The 25,013-nt window shown below is 39.9% G+C and overlaps 2 protein-coding genes across 6 annotated transcripts in view; one reads left to right on the forward strand and one right to left on the reverse strand.

The window, feature by feature from the left end:
• CCDC186 (coiled-coil domain containing 186) overlaps positions 1-24,780 on the reverse strand; it is a 39,064-nt gene extending 14,284 nt beyond the window's left edge. For 3 of the 5 annotated variants that reach the window (XM_064464206.1, XM_064464203.1, XM_064464207.1), the window contains exons 1-6: positions 24,610-24,780; positions 8,205-8,898; positions 5,619-5,745; positions 3,054-3,182; positions 1,900-2,112; positions 338-457 (exon numbers count right to left, since the gene is read on the reverse strand). In XM_064464206.1, the coding sequence (XP_064320276.1) occupies positions 338-457; positions 1,900-2,112; positions 3,054-3,182; positions 5,619-5,745; positions 8,205-8,884 (1,269 nt within the window). In that variant the 5' untranslated portion in view covers positions 8,885-8,898; positions 24,610-24,780. Of the gene's footprint in view, positions 1-337; positions 458-1,899; positions 2,113-3,053; positions 3,183-5,618; positions 5,746-8,204; positions 8,899-11,397; positions 11,532-12,715; positions 12,842-24,609 lie in introns of those variants that run through there. The other 2 variants (XM_064464204.1, XM_064464205.1) reach the window with 2 other exon arrangements.
• The window catches only part of TDRD1 (tudor domain containing 1), a 31,799-nt gene continuing 31,525 nt past the window's right edge, over positions 24,740-25,013 (forward strand). The window contains exon 1 of the mRNA XM_064464479.1: positions 24,740-24,981. Coding sequence (XP_064320549.1) covers positions 24,740-24,981 — 242 coding nt within the window. The remainder of the gene's footprint in view (positions 24,982-25,013) is intronic.

Genomic DNA, 25,013 nt, shown 5'->3' on the forward strand with positions numbered 1-25,013 from the left:
CTTGGTTATGTGCCATGTGCATTTTCAGATGATAGATTTAACTCTATCACATAAACCAAACTAAGACAACAGTTAAAAAAAAAACCAAAAAAACCCCAAATTAGAAGTTGATCACCAGATTAAACAGAATCCCCCTCATACATCCTCCCAACATTTCCATTTCTATATCGCTGTCTTTAAGAGAGCTACTCTGACTTTTGCTGCAGGTATTCAAATTTAAAAAAAAACAAAAACACTTTAGAAAGAGATTTTAGTACTATATAAAAAGTAAGCAGTATAGCAACTACATTCCTCTGACTGTATTTTCATGTCATGATATCAGTACCATTTCACTAACCTTGTGTGAATCCATTTCTGTTTTCAATTTGTTCTGAGCCCATTTTACTTTTATAACATGAGAATTTATTTCCTCTTTCAATTTTTCTATTTCTCTGTTGAGTCGAGTGGCTTCACCATCCTAAGAAGATTTCACAGATTTTATTTTATAGTTTTAAATCATCCAGTGCTTCCACAACAAGACTCCCGCTCAAGAGTCAAATGCAAAAGCATGCGGAGACTTGAGAGCTCTCAGTAATGCTTTAGCCCATAATCCAGCAAAAACACCCATCAGTGTTCTGGTTTGAACAGCAAGGTAAGGCTGCATTGCTGCTAATGTATGTTGAGGTTACATAACTGTTAAAAGGCAAAGCACAATCTAGAGTTCTGCTTTAAAATAACTGTCTCCTAGGTAAGCTGCACAGTCCTCTTTGTTCTTTTTTGCAAAAGGATGAGGAAATAAGAGGTTCAAAGTGGTAAGGTCATATATGATACAACACTACAGACAAAAACTGGGACACCAGTGGAATGGTATTACCAACTATACAAATGCACGATTACTCAGAGCAAGAGGTATGCGAGTCAAATCACTGGCCTGTAATCAGTGCCAAGAAAGGGCGTTAACAGAAGCACATCGCTGGCGTAACCTGTACCACTATCCACAAAACACTGCACTAAGCCGCGTGTCCAAACTGTGTTTCTGCAGCAATAGGTTTGTCTTACCAAAAATGTTTAAAGCAGTACTGTACGAGGGCAGTACAATTCCTGTAAGGCTCTACTGTAAACCCCAGTAGTTAGGAAGAGAGATAAGTGTTAAGTTTTGTTTGGGAAACCTGAAGTCAAGCTCCCGCTTCCTGTTCACGTGAAAGAGAACACCGAGGTGATTTTTTGTTTCACAAGCATAATTTTTAGGACTTTTAGCAAGATGTATTTTTCTGATCATTTTGTGCAGAGTATACAATTGCTCAAAAGAGGCCCAAAGTTTGAATCCCATTAAATTTATCAATTTTTGGATCTTTCACGTGAAATAGAATTGTGAAGCACAATAGAAAGAGATCTGGATAATTTTAAGAGGCTGGTGGGTATCTTGTACTGGCTTCTAAAAAATGGCAAATTTTTGGAATTAGGCCTGAAAAATCCTACTGCTTTGTTACCAAGTTCTAGCAATACAAAAAAAAAAAAAAAACAGAGTAAAAAAAAAACACAGAAAAAATAGCAGGAAAAAAAAAAGGCTGCAATAATTTAATGCCATTACGGCCTTTTAAAAAGAATCCAAACGAGCTAAAAATACCCTCAAAATCCAGGCATCTCCAACAAGCAGTCTTTTCAATTTTGTCAAAAAAACCCCCTAATGTTTCACGAACTAATATTCAGGGAAATATTAAAAGGAACTTCAAATAGAAGATAATGAGCACTCAGTGACTTCTTCTCTGCCTGTTGGAGGAAAGGGGTTTTCACAGCTACACAGCAAAACCAAATTGAAAACGCATTTCTTTCACCAAGTACAGAAGCAAACAAGCAATCGGGTTGTTCTGGTAGTACTTCTCAGCATTCACTCAAGTCATACAGCAATACTTAGAGCACCTTAGTTTCATAGAGCTGGTGCAATCTTCCTTTTTCCTGAGAAAGTTGTTTGATTTTATTAGTATGTTTTTCAATTTCTTTGTTTGCATCTCTCACTCTTCTCTCAAGTATCTCCTTTTCCTTTCTGAGATCAAGCGACTCCTTCTCCCCTCGGACGTATTTCATCACCATTGTTTCTTTTTCATGGCGTGCTTCTTCACATCTCTTGGTTGCCTTGAAAAATATTAAAATAGAGTGAATCAGTCTTGTAGTTCATAATTAGCTTTTACAAGACACTACTGCATATTTTCAGTATTACAGTGTAGTAGCATAACAAAGTAGGACTCAAAAGCTCCAGTTTTGCAAAGACCAACATTAGATCCCACTTAATCACTGGAATTACTCATACTTCTAACAGTAAATATACATCTAAGCTGCTGCAGCTTCACAGCTGAACATCTCAATACATTAGTAATTTGGAATATAATCTGTTGTTTCAGAAGGAAAGAAGTGTACACAGTAAGTTTTAATAAAAAAGTAATTTTGCAAATACCCAGTAACAGTCCTCTGTCTTCCCTTGCCCGCATGCCAACTGCACAATCATTACCCAGTAGCTTATTTTTACAGATTTCCCACCACCGCCCCAGCACTAACAAATTCTGCTTCTCATAAAAAAAAAAAAGAAAAGAATCAGACACTGAGCTTTGGAATTCATACAACAGAGAAAATACCTGGCAAAATATGATGTTAAGAAGGGAAAAAAACACCATCTCAGCTCTCAGTAATACTTGAAAAAAAAAACAAACCAAGAGCTTTGTGCTGGAGTTGAGAAAAATATTAATTTTGTGATAGCCTGTCTGAAAAAAGGCTACTGCCAGCTTTTACTTTCTTTTGAACCAAGACCAGCTTACAGGCAAGGAAAATGACATTTCCTTGAGGCCTGAATTCCATACATACAAACATACACATTAAAAAGTCATCAGGCACTTTACAGTGTTAACAGTTATTTAAAAATTGATGCCAGTTACCAGAAATGCATATAGAACCACACACTAGTAGTTCCAGTTTAGGAAAATCTTGCTTTACCTAGTGATCCAACAACCTAGGGTGCATGTTTTGTACAAGAACCAAGTTTGTTCACAAGATGTTCAATAATTAAAGGTTTTCTGTATTACCTGTTCCATTCGAAAGGCCATCTCTTTATGCAACTGCTGAATAGCATTTTTGGCTGCTGCATCTTGAGTTAGAAGTTTGTCTTTACTAGCTTTTACTTCTTTATTAAGCTCTTCCATTCTTGCTTCCAGCTGAAAGACAACATTATGATATAATTATATGGAAAACTTTGTTCATGTTTTGTATAGGCAGGAACATTTCACACAAAATTAGATGCTTCAACAGATATTTTCAACCTGTATTTTACACTTGTCAAGCTGCAACTATCCATATCAACATCTAGCTTTGCATTACAGTACCAGCATGAAAGATGTCAATTCTCATCTTCAGCGAGACTGAAGATGCATCAAATCAAGCAAAACCCAAGGCATAGTAATTTACTACCCCAAAAATCAGATTGACAGCAAATGCTGAGATGCCAGAGCAGAGCTGGCTGCTCTCTGAAGTTGTTTCACCTTCCACCCTTTTGTTGCTATCCCTGTGCCATATCCTCCCCACTGTGCCAACAGATGCATGACTGCTCCATACTGAACTGGACTGGGAATTAATTCACTGAAAAAATAAGTCAGCAAATAAAGAGGCGCTTAGTCATTGTGCTGGCACTTTTTTTAGCCGCCTAGTGAACCAAGTCAGAGACCTGATCCAGCTGAAGAATAATTACCGATTTTCAACTGGAACACTTCCCAGAGTGCATTCACTGCACAGTCATGCAAGCTCAGCAGAAGGCGCAGCAGCACTAGTGCAAGAGCAAGTCGTGGCTACATAAGCTGTAATGCTGCCCAAAGGCTGTTCAAATGGTGCCTTAATGACTAATGACTATCCTCTTGTTCCAGGGGAAAGCCAATTCACCGGGGGGGGGTGGGGGGGGGTGGGGGTGGGGGGGTGGGGGTGGTGTAAAAAAAGTACAAGATCTCAGGGTCACTGTCTTACATTTTTGTGCAGTTCCAAACCAGTACATAAAAAGCAGGAACAATCTTAAATGCTTCTGTTACCACACAATTAATTGATTACAACCTCTTCAGCTTTGCAACTGAATCATTGTCCGTACAAAATAAGTTTTACACATACAAGCATGCATGTAAAGTTTTCTTGCAGTTGTGAGCGCAGTCAAGCTTGCGCTGACTTGAAAGCTACCAAAAAACCACTCATCTAGAAATTGTAACATTAAAACACTCATATTACAAATTAAAACTCAAGTGTTTCACTGCAATGTATCTTGCAACTCCAAGTGTTATCCAACAGTATCCAACAGTATTACAATCCAAACCAGTATTTTCTGAAATCACCTGCAAGCATTTAATATCACAGATTCTTCTTATCTGACCAGAAAGCAAAAGAAACTCCCTAATTATTTTTTTTTTCAGAACAGGATAAAGCAATCACTGCATAATACAGTTTCATGAAATCATACAGTGCTATCATGGAAATACAGACAAGAGAGGATGGGTAAGCCACTCATACTGATTTATTCAGGCATATGCAATTCCAATTTGTAGCTTAAAAATAAGACTCTTCGATTCCATTTTCAGTAACATCATGGATTTTCAAAGACTCTTTGAAATTAACCAAAGACAAAGTTTCTACCTACAACAATACATTCCTCTGGAACACCACAAGCCTGACACACTGCTTTGAGAACAGATTTCTCTGTGATGCAGACATTAACAGAGGAATCTGACAACTAGGGTAGTATCACCAGTACTTTGACAAACAGAAATTAGTAATTTAAATGCTAGCTGTTGCCAGATTTCTAAGCATTTATCGGTTTCTAAAGCTTGGCCAACTAACTGTAGTTACACTAGCAGAATGCTTTGTAACAGACACGCAGTGACACCTGATGTGATACCTTTTCTTCCCGCACTAAAACCAGCCAACACCAATGTATGCTTTATGTCCCTCTTTGGTCTGTCATGCTTCTGACAATTCATTGGGGAATGCCTGTACGTAGTAACCAACAATACCAAAATAATGTGCAAGACCAGAGTTAATATGCTCTACTTTTTGTACATGTTCTACATATTGTTAACGTTTACAACTAACTACACACCCATCCACTTCTATCAGCAGATGCACTAGTTAACACCAGAAGACAGAGATGAAAAATTAAGAAGAAATTGGGCTTGAAAAAACTCAGTAAGATCTCCTTTATGTCTACACACAAGAAATAAATCATTCTACCAAGGTAAACGACTGAACTTGTTATTTTTTGTAAAAAGATCTAACAGGCCTTCAGCATACGCTGTGTCCAGCAGGAAGCCAAGGTACACACAACCTACCCACAGAACGGGATCTCTCTTGACTTTAAGAGAGACTTCCAGGTACAGAACACTTAAGGGATCTGAATCTAGAAAGTCAGTTTATCCAAAGGCACTAAACACTTCTAAGCCAATGAATAATATTTCTTGGAATGGAAGAGCAGATTTATCCTCTTTAAAAGCTTAGGATAATAGGCATGGGCATTTGTTCTTTGTCCTCTATGCCACCGAGGACATCTTGTTAGACAGTGTCAATAATGATGTTGTATACAGGTGAGATACTGACCAGCACTTCTGTTTTGTTATCTGTACCTGTTTAATAATGTTGAGGTGCTGCTTTTCAGTTTCTGTTCGTTTTTTCAATTCATCTTTTAAGTTGTCCTTTTCTGAGCAGATTTCCAGAATCAGTTCCTGATGCTTTTTATTTTCTTTAACCAATCTGGAAAGCAAAGAAAAATGAAATTAAGTGCAAGATACTTCAGTACTGGATTTTTTGTTTTTAGTTTTGAGATAAATGGGTTTTCCTCTTTGATCTAAAAATTTTAATGGGAGTTACAGCCAGAAACACTAATGAAATCCACAAAAGCCTTACAAGACTAAACAGAAGTATGTTGTGCATGTGAAACTTAACACCAAACCTTAACACCTTCCTTGTGAGAAAATGGATTGTTTCCAGCATTTTGGGGTGGTTATTGCCCACAGTGAAGCAAGATATTTGCTACCTCTACACACCTATGGAACTGTAAATGTTAACAATTTTAAGGTTCTTTTAAGACAAGTAACTTCCAGTCACATAGCTCCACCAGTCAAGCATCTGAAAACACAGGTACTATACTCATTTCATGGATTGCTCAGAGTAGCCCTTGAAGTTCACAACCTGGTAAGAAATGAACCCCTGACTTTCCAAGTCCTAAGTAGGTATGTAACTACGACAGCGTCCATGCTCATGCTCCTTATAAAGTTCAGATTTTTAGCAAGTTTGTTCTTTTGCAGCTCAGCTGTTTGAAGCCTGAGTTGAAGCTGACATGTATTTGCTTTGACATCCTAGCACTGAATAGAAGACAGTCATACATAAAACTCATGAGTTACATTGTTAGAACTGCTGAATAAGCAGAATATCAAATGTATTTAAATGTTTAAAGATACAGTTATTTGGTGGATATTTTAGGCCACTAATTGCATTAATTTGTAGGAGGCATGCTCTTACCTGAACAAGATATTTAAATAACCCTTTACATATATACTTTCATGTTTAGCTCCCCTCCTTTGGGGTGGGGGAAAAAAAAAACAAAAACAAACAAACAAAAAAAAAACCAAAAAAAACCCACTCTAAACCAATTAGGCTTCTAAACTACAAGGAATTCAAAACCATTGGTGAAAGAGAGTTTAGCACTTGTGAACTGTTTTTTTAATCTATTAATGAATATTTCAGGATTACAAATTCTTAAATTCACACAGTTGCTGCTCACAGATATTTCTTAGATCTGATCACAGGATACCAACCGGGATACTTCCAGAGCAGTGTTACGAGAAACTCTACTGATCATAAACTAAGGGACAAAATCAACCCAACCCAGAATGCCCTTTGGACCAGACATTAAATGTTCTACAGCAGTTTTACACTTTTGAGGTCAGTCCCCAAGAGTCATAGTGGCACAGCTGGAATAGCAGCTGACAAAAAAGAGACTGAAGACATGTTTATAGAAAAAACTTTCTGTGTGCATACATAATATGTACATGTATTTATATAAACATTTGCCTCTAAGAAAGTAACTGGTCCATGGCTGAAAACATCGGCCTGCCTATAAGTTTACCATCAACAAGTAAAACCCAAATAACTTGCTCACTTAAGATCTCCTCGAATTACAACCCCTTACACAGCCACTGCTTCAGATTCCCACTCCTCCTCCTCCTCTGTAATTACTCAATGTCTAACTATTCACTCCCAAGATCCCCGTCATCAACTGACTTTCCTCACATTTATGATTTCTGTCCGAGGTCAGCTGGCAAGGTGCAAGAGGATACTTCCCCTGCTCTGCTTTTTGAACATCTCTTCTCCCTCTGCCTGGTTTCCCTCCCTTTGATGTCCTCCCACACCACGGTGTCAAAGTGCCTCTTATGAAGAGTAGGGCACACATTTCCAGTTCATTTGAAGTTTGAGGGTACATTTTGTTAGCAAAAAACATTTCTGAAGTGGTAACAGAATATGAAACACCAAGTGGGGAATCAAGAAATTAAGCAAAGAACTGGTTTTTCATGAATATACTATTCTTCATGGAGTGTACTGCCTGGTAGAACTATTAAGCCCCATTTATTCCAGCGAAGTTTGTAAGCCATGCATTTCAAAAGCCCTCCTATAAAATGTGTCAAGCCAGTAGTTTACCTATGACACGTCCAACTCAAAGATGATACCGTGACTGATTAGCAGCTTTGTGGAATTGTGACAGGAGACTGAATACTACTTGAAAAAGAAATAAGCAATTTCAAACTCATAAATGAAACACCTAGTGGGAGTTCGTAATTACAAAGGTTCATTTCTCCAAAGACATATATGGACTGAATGAATCCTGGACTATTTTTATATCACCATTATTTTTACAGTACTTAATTCTAGACATTGGCAGGCTATTCAACTGAACAGTTGGCTATTCAGTTCCTGCCAAATTCCCCAAGAATTCAGAGATCTAAGCACACATTTTTATTTATAAATACATACCACAAGCAAAAATCATTCCTCACTTAAAGAACATAATTTAAAAAGCTCATTAACTGTCCTTACAGCAACTCACAAGAGATTACTTGTTTCATACCAAAATGTTGCATGCAGTTGCACACAACATACAAGCAAAACTGTTCAGTACACACCTCCATTTGTGATGAGCATACTCAAATACTTACTTTTTAATAGTTTGTTCTTGCTCCAGGTACTTATCTTGCGCACATTTTTCAAACACGGCCAACGCATGTTCACCCTTCCGCACACCATTTGGGAATTTTCGTTCCTTTGAAAAATCTGTAGATAAGAGTTCAGACTCTATTTCCTTTAGCAAATCCTCCTGTGAAGAAGTCTGATGTATTGTGGATATAAGCTTCTTTGTGCAGTCTGTGTCATAAGGGCTTTCTGAATAGATTTTATCGCTAGTTTTTTTCACAAAGTCAGACTCCTCCCTTAGCTCCTGTAATATTTCCATTAATGATTGTTCTGTCTGATTAGGTTTTGGATCTTGTCGTTCAAATTCTTCACTAGATATATATTCTCTTTTTATGGAGCCTTCTACCTTTCTTTCTGAGCAGGTATTGGCACAGCAGTCCTTCCCTCCACACTGCTGCTCCCGCCTTTCTGCCAGGGCCCCACTGCTGCTTGTGTCAGTAACTGCTGAATCCTGGTCCGAGGGCAACAACCTCCATTCCCTTTTCAAGACATCAGCATCATCTCCACTATAACTGATGCTTGAGCAGTCCTTCATTCCAGATGTTTTATCAGACTTCTCATTATCTGGGGACCTGGAAGAGGCATCATCTGACAGATTGACTGGTTCCAGTGTGTTTTGCATTTCTGGTAAATATCCCTCCATCATTTTCCTTTGGAAATCTAGAAGCAGAATTCACATTACACAACATGTTATATCCAAAATCAAAATTAAAAGAGATTGAGAGAGGGGAAAGAAAGGTTATTGGAAAGTAAAATTCAAAGGGCAAAAAATATTTAGATCCATGTGTTATGCAGTTTGTTGATTTTCAAGCCTAACTTTTAAGTAAATGCTTCAGTACAAGTTTTTCTACAAGAAGCTGAGAAAACAAGGATAGCAAACAGGAATTAGTGGGACATAAATGCCAAGACAATTAAAAAAAAAAAGATTTTTAGAATTAATAATTCTATTATTTAAATCCACAAAAAGTCCAAGTCAGCACCTCTGAAAAACACTCAGACATTAAAAAAAAAATCTAGAGCCTTTCATTTTCCTATATCCTATCTGAAAGCAGTAATATGCCTTGACCTACTCATTTTTACAACATAGGGTGACTGTCTCATCCAGCCAGAATATACAGCTTCCTTACTGTCATGTCCTCATCACCCATACAGCAAAATGTGTCTGCACCCAGAAACCTGAAGGAAGGAAGGGGCTTGGGGGAGGATGGGGGTGAGATTCTCTTTTCCCATCTGCTTTTGAGCAGCCAAAATCGCTTGCTGGAAGAGCACAGATGGCCTGCAGCAGATTTGCTCTCTCAAAAAGTACCTTGCAGAGGAAACATTTGAGGAGTTGAAAACCTGCGTAGAAAGTGTTCTTCTAGACTGACGCCATATTGAGATCCAAACAGCCAGAACACTTATGGAAGAGCCTGGGTATAATGCTGTATCCTGTATCTTCTTTTTCAGGAATCCCAGACGGTCAGGTGTCTGGAAAGACTGCTGGCATTTTTAGCCAGCACAAGAAGCCCCTATGGTATCATTTCCACTAGGAGAAATTCATTACAGCAGTCATAACTTTTAGATGCAACCCTACCCCCTGATACTGGATAAGTTAGACTGTTTAATAACAATGCTAATTTAATTTATAAATTCAACTCTACCATTCCAACAATTATCTCAAAGGAAGCAGTAACCTTGCCATCTTGCAACACCAAGCTTGTTTTCCTACTTGCCTTCTCATTTGTTTAGCTTTCTCTTACACAGTCGCACAGTCCAAGTCATTCAGCTACATGCTCCAGGCCCTGCACTTTCACTCAGGTTGAAAGAAAACCCTTTGTGCTGCTGCGCTCCACTCCTCCAGAGTCCTGCCGTATTAACCAACACTTAGTCGGGAGGCTTACTTGTTAGAACACAGGGATACATGAATTCCATTAGGTCTGTGACTAGTTGCTACCACATCACCTTTCACTATCAGGTATAAAAACTCAGATAAGGAAAAAAAGCAGCAGCCTCAGCCCAGCTGTTTCTACTGGGAAATACCAAATGAAAAACCTGCAACTAGTATCTGAAACTAACTATTGGGCTACAACTGCCAGTTGATCCATAAAAGGAAAGCATTAGCAAAACTGAACACAAGGCTTAAAGTATGAAAGGGAACATGTCATGACTGGACAGATCATTAAATGGCAATTACACGTTTTAAGTAACAAGCAAACCACTTTTCCTTTTTGGTTTCACAGCAAAAAGCCTCAATGCTACAGCCCTTAGACAAGTACAAACAAATAGGAGCCAGCAAGCAAATGGTAAGGAAAGCTACAAATGAGAATAGAGATGGTGAATGTGAAAGTTTATATACAATGTAAATCTTTTACAAGGACTATCCATTTTACAAACAGATCTCTGATACTAATAAACCCTCCAATTCCCCTTTACATGAAAGGATTTATGCTTTGGTCAACACTGGAGCCAACAAATCCATCCGTTTGGTTTGTGCAGCCAAAACAATTGCTCCTTTGGCACTTAGCTACTTTTTGATAACTTCTGCTTACTAGCAGAATTACTATTAAAGTTCACAATGTACTACTGTTATTCTAGAATAAAACAAACAAAAGAAACAGCCCCCACTGACAATCTCAATCTGCAAGCAAAGGGAATGAACGTAACTGCAAGAAAAAGCATTCAGTTTGATAACAGCAGAACACACTAGTCCCTACTTAATTAAAAAGCTGTTAAAAGAACCCAATGTTTTGAGACTGGTGCATTTAGCACAGTCAATAACCACAACATAATTTGCAAATGATGCAGCTAAGAGGGAAGAGAAATTTACCTTCTAGTATGTATTTCCTCTTGTCACAGGTAGCTTATAATTCACACACTCAACTGCAGAAAGACACTGCATAAAGTATAAAGCTGAGGTACAATTTTTTTTTCTATAGCAGTTACTCTAGTCTAAGTTCTTGCTGACACTTTCTCTGCATTGATCAGAGGGGTTTTTCTGACTCATTTTAAGCCTTTTCTGAAGTACATTCTGAAGTGTTATAAAGCCCCAAAAATGTGCAGTTGTTTGATGTACTACTGCCTCAAAGCTGCTCATCACTGCCCAGCTGCTGCAGTTCACCACTCCCACAAGAAAAGACATGGTAAAATCAGATATGCAAACTTTCATGTTGGTTACCATACCTAAAATCTCCAGCCCAGTCAGCAAACTAGATGGTATTTCTCTTCATATGAATGCAGCAGGTGAAAAATACAGCCCTGTTAAGACAGTACATTGGGCAGGATACTAAGTTTTCATCTTATTCTGTTACTACCTTCTGTAAATAAATACCATGGATTAGTATTAGAGAGAAAGATTAATCTATGTGGATGCAGAAATACAGTTATTTGCATAACTCAGTTGCAGTGCAATAAAATGCCACCAACTCCATATCCATAGCATCATACACTTAATATCAATCATAAATAAAGCATAGGTTTTGTATCAAATGCATGGGCAATTTGAATAGTGACTATACAAATCAGGTAAAGAATGAAAAATAAATGATGATGATTCAGTGCTCCCTCCCTGCAGACCTACTCTAATCTCCAGTGGTAACCAGAACGTAATTTACCACATTAAGAACGTTCACAGCCTTTCCGATTCCAATACATTGGATTTTAGCTCTTTCTGTCCAAATCTATCTGAATCTGTTCATGATCTGAGCTGATTTTTTTCCCTTACTGACGCTGAATAGTTCTAGATTTCATGTTTTAAGTACTAACTTTTAAACAGAAATAAAACTTAACAATTCCTCATAGGATCACAATTTATCTTCACATCAGAAATCTTCAGACAAATCATACGGAACAACTGTCAATGCAAGTTCATCTTGATATTCCAATGTCTCTTGAATACCCGAACTTTGTTGTGCCTACCTCAGCCCACTGAATGCAGCAGATACCTCCTTTATAAGGCCAGAGACAGAAAACTAGAGAAAAGGCTCCTGCTTTGCAAGCAGAAGGTTTTATGTGTAAGTAGCTTAAAACGATCAGCACTGCCAACCTAGCAGTAGCTAGTTGGAATGAAACATGCTAGTATTTGACTGTTTAACATCAAACATACAACTACAGCAGGTCCCAGATAATATCTGGACACCAGACATATCTGATAGCAGCTCCATGTCTTTCCAGGGTTTATATCCATCTTCTATTATCCTAGCCATCCTTACAGTGACTCTCCTCAAGTCAGGGAAGTAATAGAGTTATGGTATCATTCTCTTAGAAAATACTGCATTAAGAAAACAAAACAGCTTAGTGTCTTTTATGATGTATTCAGAAAGTGCCAAAAGCAATCATAAAAGGCAAATCCTGACTCAAGCAGATCAACTGTTTTATGTAACGATATCTTGTTAACATATCAGACAAGCAAACCATGGTAGGTCAGCATACAGTATCTTGAGAGACAGCGAAGCGCCAGGGGAGCACTGGCCAACCTTGCACTGTTTTGCCAAGCTTCTACCTTCAGCCATTGGCTCTGCTCCTTCCTCGGGGCTGATCATCATCAGAAGAGTATGGCTAAAGTGTCTTGTTGCGCAGTCCCCTCCACGTGGTGTTTGTCTCCCCCTCACAGGGTATGTCCCTTTTGCTGCCTATGCCACGGGAGAATGCAGTCACCACCGAGTCAACTTAAAACGCCCAGGGTAGGAACTTCTCAAAGTACCATTTGAGATTAGCCCAGCCCAAGCTTGCCTGCCTGCATACCTTGAATAACAAGCCATCCTCTGAAACTGCCACGCATCTAGTGTTGCATATGGAAAGCTTTCTGTCACTGCCTCGTAACGCTCCTGCTGCTGTGACAGGACTCTCCGCACTCCTGCAACTGGTTTGACCAGCTCTCCCCCTGCTGTTTTACAGCTCACAATTGTTTTGACGCTCTTAAAACACCCACCCTGTGTTCCTGCCCTTATTCTAACGCTAAGGAGACAGCCCGTCGCCTGCGCTCTGTTTCCCCACAATGCAGTAATACAAAGCAAAGCCAGTGGAAACACATCAATTCAAAACCCGGTGATGTGAGTAGCAGAGAATGAGGAGCATGAACGCAGCTCAGCCAAGCTTCCTTCACAGCAAAAACGGGCCCACCGGCCCAGTTTGCACAAGCAAACAAAACATGCTTTGCATATATACATCAGAATACAGACAAGTTCCACCCTTCAGGAAAAAAAACTTAGCTGCTTTTTTTTCCCCCCCTTTCAACAGACGCTTTTTCTCATCATAGAGCTGTTCTTCAAAGCAGCAAGGAACATGCATACTTTCCCTCATTATCTCATAGTATTTGCAAAAATTAAGTTTAAATCACCTCAGCACATACTATGACCATTTTAAATACTACATTAGTACTTGGAGAAGTAGTTAACTGCAGCCACAGGACACACAACACTAAAGGCTAGTCCTGGCAAGGGTTGCATTTCTCATACTACTGTAATAGAGATGTGCTTATCTGCTAAATTGCTGATAGCAAAACTGACTGGAATCAAAAGCAGGGAGCGGAGAGCCTGGCGATACAATGATCACACAGCACACCAACCTTTTAAGGCAGAAATATCTCACAGGTATGCAAAGGACCGCAAAGACTCATTCATTCACTTTCTTTGGTAGACAGTGGAAACATCCTCTATTAACTGCTAATCAAATGACAAAAATAAGAACAAACGTGACAATCATTCATTTAAGCTCTTCAGTGAAGTATCTGATAAAACATTAGTATTGACTATCTAGTGAAAATATCAAAACCTTGATACATGCTCCTGCAACATGCCAAAAAAAAAAAAAAAAGAAAAAAGAAGTATTTCCTCTATATTTCCTCTAGCTACCTTCAGCAGCAGTGATCCTAAGTGTTTGTTCAGCCCTGGCCTCAGGGGCTATTCATAGATAGGAAGCTACAAACATATAGAAAATCTTGCAGAATCATTGCGCATAAAAAGGTAAAACCTGCAGATGAATAAAACATACAAGCTACTCGAATTTATCTGAGTATTTCGATTTACATTCTATTGTCCACAATTTTCTATCTCAAGGTTTAAAATTACTTAAAAATTAAGTAAAATAATGTTTAATACTTAGCTATTTTAACAGAATAGACCTGCTGTGCAAAACACCTGTATGTAGGACAAAGGTCTTAACTTCTTCTATTAAATCAATCTAAGCGGACAAGTCAAGTAACTTTTTCTTATGTAAGACTTGGTCTCACTCTTGCAAGCCGAATATGTACTATGCTACATCATGTTAGTTGGATTTCTGGAATAAAAACCTCTAATAATGGTATTATATCATTGCTATGATAATTACAGTAATTAGGTACTTGTTTATAGTTTAATTTTTACAGTGAAATGAAAATAGAATTTCTGAAAGAGCCATTGATACCATATTTGAACACTGATTTGACTATTTATTAATCCAAGATTTATTAAACTACATAAAATAACTGTATAAAAGTATGCAATCAGGCATTAGTGTTTAGTTCCTGGACTAAAACCATAGCAACTACCTGCAGAAATAAAAAGTCAATTAACAGCTAGAAGATACCGGCCACTAATTTTAAGAGCTCCTCCAATTCACATTCTGATTTTAATACAACTACATATTCTGATAAATTAGAATAATTAATTTTCACATGCAGTAACAAAGTAAGTTTAATTATTCTTGTTTTAGCATCACTGTTCCGAGTATACTGTAAGACATGACATCAAACACAGACGTCGGAACACAAGCCAGCAATGGATAGCTTCTACAGGTACAACTCTAGAAACAAGATTACAAATACAAAAATATTTCAAACAATACCTACTGTGAACTAACTCCTCCATTCAACTTCACTGGAAGAACACTTTGAAAATTTAAGAACTCTATTCTTCTGTATTAGCAGACAGCTAAGACCTGTTATTTTAACATCAAAACTTAAGCCCTTCCTCCCTCCCTCTCTCTCCTTTTCTTCCCCCCTTCTGCCCATTATCCACTATAAAGTGAATGAAAATGCTGCAATGAAGACGGAAGATGGGAAAAAAAGGAGAATCAAAGTTGTTCCTTTCCATACACACTTTAACAGTAAATTCTCGCTTCAGAGTTCACTCACTGGCATAGAGAAAAGCAGTTTCTCTAACAGTCAATCCTCCTATTTCCTGTGCTGAAAAGTACAGACACTCTTACTTTATAAGGAAGCTGTTGACACCTTCATCCCTTGGCTGTCCATCAGGTTATCCAATATACCAGTTGAGAATGTTCCGCCCTATGCCAGCACTGTTAATTCCCAGCCACTAGAAGGTAATTCATGATGAAAGCAATTCCCTGTATGCTTCCTACTCCCTGCACAGATCTAATTTGGAACACAACCTTTCCTAGCTGTAGCCTGCTATTCTGTTATTACAGGCATGCACTGAGTATCTGGTACATTTTAATTCAATATTATGCCATTTCAAACTGCCTGCCTTTTCAATCTTCTTATGGAGCACAAACATGATTCTTTTAAATTCCTGACTACAAAGGACTCTCTTAAGCAGATACACTATTAAGGCCAGCATTTTATTTCATAAAATAGATAGCTTGACCCCAGCTATCAACACTTATGCTGTAAATAGTCGAGGAGGAAGAAATGACTTTGTTTCAGCCAACTTCAAAATACTAGTGAGATGTCATCTAAAGAAACATATTAAATGTCAACTATAGGAAGCATTTTCTGAGGTGTGGCTGCCTAGACGAAATCACTAACAACAAGGGGAAAAAAATAAAGTGAGTGCCTTGTCACCTAGTAACTATCACAATGGGGCTCTTTTACAATAAACAGATTAAAGAATGACTTAAGTGTGTGCCTGGGGTGGTTCTGTAAGCAAACAGACTGAGAGTCAAGGTCCCAAGAAATAAAAATCACTGCTATAAGAGGAAAAAAATATATTTAAGCTATAAAGCTTAAGCATAATGTAGAGAAAGAGGCAAAAAAGGGAAGGAGGGGCTATTGCTTCACGGGTGTGCACATATACAAGAACTTGTTCAAACCAGGGTAGATTTTGAAAGAAAGCAAAGACCATTGAGATAAGTAACTCTGAGGCACAAAACCTTCTGAAAGGGGAGTAATAACAAGGCATTAATAGAGTAAATGCAGTTTACTGGACACCAGGCATATTCAACCATGCATTGCACAATATAATGGCCAGCAGTAGTCAATGGCATCAGTTTCTTTCAACAAGAAAGGGTTTTGCATCATCATTGGGCAGATGTTTTCCTCTCATAGCTGTGCTCCTAAGAGACCTTATAGCAGTGTCACTAATGAAGAGGGAATCATCTACTCCCCAACCAGGTATACACACATCCACAAAGTAGTAAAAATACAGTTCTCACATCATCATCTGAGACCATGTATGCTCGTCAACTCTGGATACGTAAAAAGCATCCAGGCAGGTTTCACAGGATATGAAACAAGCTCATTTTTAAATAGAAGTACAATGCAAATTTACAAAGCCATCCTCTTTCCCCTTCCACTTCACATCTACCACAGCAGAGTACTCTAATTTCCTTTAAGTAACAGACTAAAGTCTCAAAATGACCAAAGCTGCAATACAGATATGATGCATTTCAGAGAGTAGGTGGGGGACAAGGAAAGGAGTGGTGAAGCGCTCCATGGCTCATGGGCAGATGACCCCAACAGTCAGCAGGGTCCGAAGTACCATGACCAGGCCAGGCAATCAGCTCAGTGACAGAAAAATGTGGTGACACCATGAGTAGCCCAAGTTCCCAGAAGTCCCTACTACTCTTACATGGATACCACATCAGCACACATATAGTTGCACTGTAGTCTCTGCTGTAAACTTGCTACAGAAACACTGCATACCTTAAAGTCCATGCATTTACAGGAAAAAACCTACCTAGAAAACAAGCTCCTTGAAATTGCTTCAGAGCAACTGTCTTTATATTGTAATTTGAGATCCTTATTTCCTGGTTCTTTCTCAAATTGCACTGGATCTATAACTCACAGAATTGCTGCTGCTGCTCTTTATTTTGCTTTTAAAGATGGCACCTTCTCAAGATAAGCTCCACTGGAAATTCATCATAAAAATCTAAGCAAACACCCTTAAGCAGTAGTCTCTTTATATGCTCTGTAATACTAACCTTCCATATTGGTTCTGGTTTCTGAACTCATGCTAAGCTAAAGTAAATTAAACTTCATTTATCTCCTTTACTATGCAATTCAGGTTTAGCATGCAGCTTGCCTTGTCACTTACTGGGAGAAGGAATAAAGCATGTCCTTTGGGCAGCTTCTTATGAAGATATCTAGAAACAGGGTTTACTCTTAACAGCCTCAACCTGCCCAGTGAAAGCAAATCACTACTACTTTTTTCTCATACTAGGCCAGAAGATTGGGCAGTGCTACATAACTCAAATAACCAGCTGTCTATCCCAGGTGCTGTATTACTATTCTCTGTACCAGATTCCAGCTTATTTTACAAACATCTCTGCTCCTCTGTGGCCTCCCTCTCCAATTCAACCAAATGCTCATTTGGGTTTACACAGATTCCCCCCACCCCCCCAGCAAATCCCAACATTGCAGAAGCAAGTGAGGAAAGAATAGTTTCATTTTGATACTGGAGGTGTCAGATGCAGACACTTAATCATTCCAGTTCTGGCAAAGCCGAATTTAGGAAAGAGGACGTACAGCTTGCCTACATATTTAGAAAGTTGTGGGTTTTATCTTTGTATAACCCAGGTGCTAGATGAACAGAAAATTCTATACCCCAGTTAAAGCAGTTAGAAACGTAATGCTTTTGTGATGACTGGCCTGTTTGTTCACCTGCAATTCTCTGGACAGCAAGGTGAGCAAAGAAGCACCTGTAACTGTAGCTGGCCTAAACACACAGCAGAAACTGTTTCCCCTGTTTTCATTATTCTAGCTTTTTCATAGCTCTCCAAAGATGGAGAGGTTTGTTCAGGGATACGTGTCATATCTGAAGGCAGAAACACTATCAACATTGTTGTGCAACCTTTCAAAGCTGATCCAATAATAAAAATAATAATTAAAAAACCAAGACACACACACATACAAAGTCTACTAAAAAAACCATCCAAACTAACAACGAAATCTAGAATTGGGGGGTCTGGAAGATAGACCTTTTAAAAATGAAAAGCATTATCTTCGTGGAATTTTAGCTGCGGAAGAAAACATTTGAGTTTTTTTCTGAATCACCCAGTAGTAAATTTAAACATAGTCATGTGAATTTCCAAGAAGAAATTGCATGCATTTTACAGCTATTTTGAAGATTCACACTTACACCTCAAGTCACATTGTAATACACTGCCCCATTACTCCAGCCCTCCACCTACCAATTAAAGCTCTCAGCAACACGTCCAGCCACACGCACTGGCATACACTGCTCTCATGGACTAAACTACAAATGAAACCTCCGTTACATGCCGTTACACCGTTCCACGTCTTGACCTGAAAAGCACTGAGCACTGGAAGAACCCCTTCTTTAGCAAATACACAACTCAGATGAGCTGGAACTTGAGCTCTTTTTGCTAGGATGGAATTTAACACTTACTTTGCATGCATCTGAGGACTGACTTCTGATTCAGTAATACTGAGCAATGTTTCAAAACGTGCCTTTTTTCTGACACGATTTTCAAAAATTCATATAAAGAAAGATCGGCAATGTCCTAAATCTATCGTCAGATAGCAGGTTCATGCTCATCCCTTGGAAATTGTGATTCAACGTGACTATGATTTTAAAAAGGTGTAATATGACATCGTAGTGTACATGCAAATGGATAATCAATATGTACTCTACCATTTAAACAACTCTGCCTCCTATTCACTCATGTTAAGCACATCTAATTAAATTCCAATCCACAGATTGATTTTTGCAAGTGGTTCATTACACTCAAGCAGAATACCAACTTGGACACACCTCTCCATGTAAGCAGCCACTAAAACTCATGAAGCAAAGACAAATACATAACTTTAACAAAATGACATTTATCATTTATACTTCAGTAGTGTGTTGGCTCTTTCCCTAATCACTGCAGCCTAGACCAAAGGCTCTGGTAAAGAGACTTTTTTTTATATTGCCTTATGTTTCAACTCATGCAGCTATGAAGTGAAGTGACATATGGCTGAAGTTTCAACAGTCAAAAGGCTTTTCTCGATGAAGCTCATCATGTTCATCAGAAAACCCCAGCAAAAGCAAAAACTGCACATCAGCACCATTTGAATAGTTCAGTTACTGACCCACTTCCCTCTTGCAGGTTCCTGGGCAACAAAAAGACCAAGTCCAAGTGATTTAGCCATTCTTCAATTGTAAATTCAGCTGTTAACGTAAGATGCAACATAATCCAGTGTAACACTGGAGATGGACTTTATTTCAGAGGGTTAATAAGGATTTATTGGCTGAAGAATACTGAAAAGAATGATAATGATAATGATTTTTAGAGTTTTCTGTCAAAGTCCCCCACACATGAAGGAATCAGTAACGAAAGTAAGACTTAAAGAAGTTACATGCAAAAAAGCTTCACAAATGCCATAGCATTTATTAGGAAGACAAGATTAGAAGGACAAATTATTTTTCTGAATAGTTTGTTCTACAAAGGACTATTCCCCTCCTTTAAATATTATGCTACAAAATATTCTATTAGAAACAAAATCTTAGAAGAATCACAACAGAATAATAATACTTTCTATTATCTTTAAATGATTATCCTAAGACAAAGATGTTAGTGTAACCATTAACCAGACAACTCTTAGAATCACAGGAACGGCCACTTCATTTCAATTCAGGTTTAATTTCCAACCTATTACACTCGCCTAAGAGACGAAGCTGTAGGATAGCTTACGTGCATATGTACAATGACAGTCCAACAAGAGTCCTAAAGAAATAATTGCTTTGGTGGTATGACAACGTTGTTTTCTTCTAATAGTTGTGCGGTTCATTGTAAAACCCAAGAAGCATCTCTTCAAGAACTCTCCATATCTTTACTAAACAATAATGATTATTTGCGCAAGCTAAAATGCTTTTCCAAGTCAGTGCCAACCTGTTATTACACCAGAACTCTTGCTAAAGATTTTACACAACAATAAGACTAAAAATAAAATGGAAGAGAAATCTTACAATTTGTGTTAGCAGTTAGCTGTAGCGTAATCCTAATAATACTTTCACCTAAACTAATCCGAACAGACCAAACACGCCTTCCTACTTCACCTGCTGGGTGAGGATTTTTGTTTCTTTTTCTAAAGCAAAATATCCTCAACTACTGCCTGCTGCTCATCACAATTACTAGCAAAACAAATTTCCTGTCATTTCCAATTAATACCTAACTTACCTGATTTTGTATGACATCTCTCATAAGAACTCCATCACAAATGTCCTTCCCAAACTAAGCATTACACCACCAGGTAACACTGCAAAAGAGGGAAACTCAAGTCATCCTAGAAATAACTCTGTTTCAACTGAAGTTTATAAAGAAATGAGGATTCAGCTAAAGAAGTTCTGTTCTACATGACAAGATATGAAAAGCACCTCTACTGTATACCGCCTGTATAGAGGGACAAACCAAAGCTTTCAACTAAATTGAAAAGGACCGGGACAGAAAGGCCCACAAAGCCAGATATTTTACATAATCTATTGTGAGATGTATAAACATGAAGCCAGAAGGACTGTTTGAAATGCCTTTGGTTACATCTCCACATGCAGAGGTAATCAGAGCAGCAAGCCACCCAAGTTTAGAAGTGATGAAACACAATGAAAGGAGATTAACTGGACTGAAAAGCATCGCAACACCTAAAAAAGTCAGAAAAAACCCAAGCTTGAGATGAAGCCAATCACCACTGCCTGTATTCCATACAGAACAGACAGCAGGTGGCCATGAGATCTCATCACTGATGGCCTTCCTGTATTGACAGATCGCACATATGAGAAACAAAACAATTAAATCCCACCTACGCTAGATCTCCCAATATTAATTCACTTTTGCCCAAGACCGAATAAAAGATACTGCTCTAATTTAGAGAAAAGATTATTGGGATATCACCCAGTACTGCTGAGAAGGAAGATGTAATGTAACGTGGTCCCTCCATAGAGGACTGCAATACAGACAGAACAACCGTGACCCACAGCACAAGTGGCAAAGCTGGCTGTGTACTGGGACACCGAGTCCTCCAGCCCAGGCATAACTTGACACAGCTCCCTGATTCAGCGCACACACAGACTTGCTCTGATGCAGACGCCTGAAGGCAGGGGAATGGAAGGGTGAGTATACACAGTGGGTAGATTCAGGATTTCCTTGCTTTCATCAGTTTAATACTTAATCTCAATTATTTTCCTTTTTTTAATCTGAATTTATATGAACAAAGACTGCATACAGTGCCAAGGTGCAAAGCCCAGCATTACTATCAATTCTTCTAACATGAGTCAAGTACTTTAGAAGACAAGGTTTACTCAAACTTTATCTTTGCTGATGTCACAAGTCAGAGAGTTGAGCAATATTGTATGAATTCCTTCAAGGCATCACTAGGTTTTCTACCAATCTCACGTAAGTGGTTAATATTATGGTCATATTAACGCCACATATGGAGACAAGTAACAGCACAACTCCAAAGTAAAGTTAATTAGTTAAGGTTTAACAAGTGGGACTGGATTTCTTCCTATCACAACACAAGTCATGGGGTACACCTCAAGTGTGTTACTTTTTGTCATACTAATCCCAAGGTTGAAGCTCCTGTCTCAGGGGAAAACAATATACTAGCAGCAGTGTCCTTTTACTGTGAACGTCAAACAAGACTTGGATGCTTATGGGTTTACACACAGACTTGTAACCCTCTGTTAGTAGAGTGCCTTCAGCACAGAACAACTCTTACTCATCTAAGAAAAGAAAACTAGTCTCACCTACACCACTCAGCAACCAACGCAGTATCAGCAACAGCACTACTGTAACCTTTCAGGATTTTAGCATCATGCCTTCAACTCTGCTTACAACAAGGCTAGTACCAGCCACTTAGTCACTACCACTACCCTGTTTGCGTTCATGTTCTGACACTGACATCATCACCTGTGCAAAGAAGAATGTTTCAAGGGAGGAAAAGAAATAAAATTTGTGATAGAGTTCACAACCTGGACAAAGCATACGTTCTATGACATGCCTTCTCCACCTATTACTACGTCATAACTCTAATTCACACTATAAAAGTTAGAGCGCTGGCAGACTGTCTTACAAAACTGTAGTGTCATGGTATTCATAAGATACAGCATAAATCTTAGCATACTTGGCATTGAAGATGCCGGCATGTTTGCTGTCATGGCTGTTTCCAAATGTTGTTTCCAGAACACACAAGAGGGTTGTAAAATTCCAACCATGGCTCTACTGTCTGCGTGACCACTGCATACTGAAAAACACCATTCATGAGGATGGTAAGGCTCTACTGTTCTCAAACCTGATTTTCCTACTGAGTTTCTCCAGAATCCCTGGAAACAAGCAAGCAAAAATTTTCAATCCTTTAAGGATCTGAATGAGTCAACTCTAACCTCTACAGAGGACTGACTTCTACTAATTAATATAAGAGGCAGTACTTTATACAATATTATTACATTAAAAAAATAATAATCAGTATTCCATATACTTCTTGAAATTAGGGTCACAATTTTCTCCTCTCTTCTGATGCTGATTTGTTTCTGATGAGATTTTCCCACCACCCCCCTCAATAATTTGAAGCAGCAGGGTCTTGGTCTATGACTTGAAGATGAGAATTATCCATAAGGCTTTCCAATATTGTTTTTGGCAACAGGAGAATAAATTCAGAACAAGCCAACCTAGAACGAAGTACAGGATATTGTCTACCAGAGCCCACTCGTTAACAAAAGTTGCAGACTACTGATTTAACATTTAACATTTCTCCTGCCTAATAATACTACTAAATCCAGAAAAACGCTTTTTTCCATAGCTCTTTTTAAAAAGCCAGCTTCAGGAAATTCAACATTAGCCTTAAGTAGTGATAAGCAACATACCTGCTCATTAGGACCAAAGAAACCACTCTCTGCATTTAGTTCTTCAGTCCTTTGCTCAACACTTTGAAAGAGTGAACCTGACAATACGAACAAATATCTGTCAACAACCCCAAATCAAGTCTTATAAAACAACAGAAAATACTGTTTTAAAGCCAAGTAAAAAACAGATGACTGAAGAATTTCAGAAAAAGAAAAGATGGACTCAAAGGCAATACAGAACAAGTTTACTTGTCTTTTTCTTTTTCCATAAAAAGGATGACGTTTAAAATGGACAGTCTCTTGAAACATCTTTAGACTTTCAGTTTCTCACACTTCTAGAGCTTAACCACCTACTCCTAAAGTCAATAGCAATATAACCATTCATAGCAGCCAATGATTACATTTCCTTGTCAATATAAAAATGAAGCTGTGCCTCACGCTGTTTCAATTTCCTTATACAACAGAACATACTGGGACACTGGTCACATGTGGTGTTTTAGTGTATTCTGCTTGCAACATTTTAACTTCTGAAAAGGAATTTTACAAGAAGCTAAAGCAAACCAACACTAAAGCCAGACTACCGTATTTCTCATCTTACACACAGATTTCAATTCCGCAAGAGATCCTCTCCCGGTCTGCACAGAGTCTCACTGGAAGCATACATGTATCAGACTGACCTGTGCAGGCTATTTTCCAGGACAAGAACGAAAATCCGCAAGCCTACACCACAATAATCTGGCTGAAGTTGCTTTCAAACCCAGAAGGGCAAGCGGCTTTTGCAAATACCATCTGCAAAAACAAGGACACGTACTCTACCGGAACACTGCGGCCGGCTCTACAATATAACCTTCATGCTGGTGTAACGGTTGCTGGGTTTTATTATCTATATTATTTAACCATATAGCGAAACAGACACGCGACCAGCGAACCAGAACCACCTCGTTAACAGCGCGGAGAAAGCTGCCAAGGAACAAAGAGGCTACGAGCCAGCCCAGGAGCTAGGGCTGCCCGCTCGGAGGTCCCGACTCAGGCGGCGCTGCCAAGGCGGGACTTCGCCCCGCGGCCCCCACGCCCCTCCTCCGGCGGGGCCCGAGCCTCACCCACGGACCGGCCAGCCAGGCGCCCCCGCCGCGCGCGCGGGTCCCCCCGCAGCGGCTCCCGGGGGACGCCTCCCTCCCTCCCTCCGCCGCCGCCGCCGCCAGGCCGCCGCGGTTCTTCGCCCGCCGGCTCCGCCGCGCCGCGGGAGGCGGCCGAAGGGGCTCACCGGCACCGCCGCCCCCTCCCCGCGCCCGCCGGGCAGAGCCGTGCCGTGCCGTGCCGTGCCGTCCCGCTCGCCCCGGCCGCCCCCTCAGGGGGCCCGGCAGCACCCGCCCCCCCGCCCCCCGGCGCGGCCCCTCACCCGCTGGCTACGGGCGCAGCAGGGAAGGCGGCAGCTCCCCCATGGCGGCGGTGCGGTGCGCTGCGGTGCGGTGCGCTGCGGTACACCCCGCCAGCCGCCGCCGTCCCGGCGAGCTGACACATCAACAAAGATGGCGGCGGCAGGCGGCGCTCCGGGCCGGAGCGGGGCGGGGCGGGGGCCTGGCCCGGCCGGCGGCCTGCCCGCAGCGGGCGGGGACGGGCGGCGCCCGGCGGAGGCGGTCCCCGGGCTGGGTCTCCGCACCGCACCGCTGCGGGACGCCGCCGGCCGGCTCCTGCGGCGCTGCCGTGCCGAGCGGGCCGCGGGGCGAGCGGCCGCTCAGCTCAGCTGCCGGGCCGGGGACGCTTCCTCTGAGTTAGTTCCCTGCGCGTTGGCCGTGGGAGCGG

The sequence above is a fragment of the Phalacrocorax carbo genome, chromosome 12, assembly GCF_963921805.1.
Source record: "Phalacrocorax carbo chromosome 12, bPhaCar2.1, whole genome shotgun sequence".
In the NCBI taxonomy this organism is placed as follows: domain Eukaryota; kingdom Metazoa; phylum Chordata; class Aves; order Suliformes; family Phalacrocoracidae; genus Phalacrocorax; species Phalacrocorax carbo.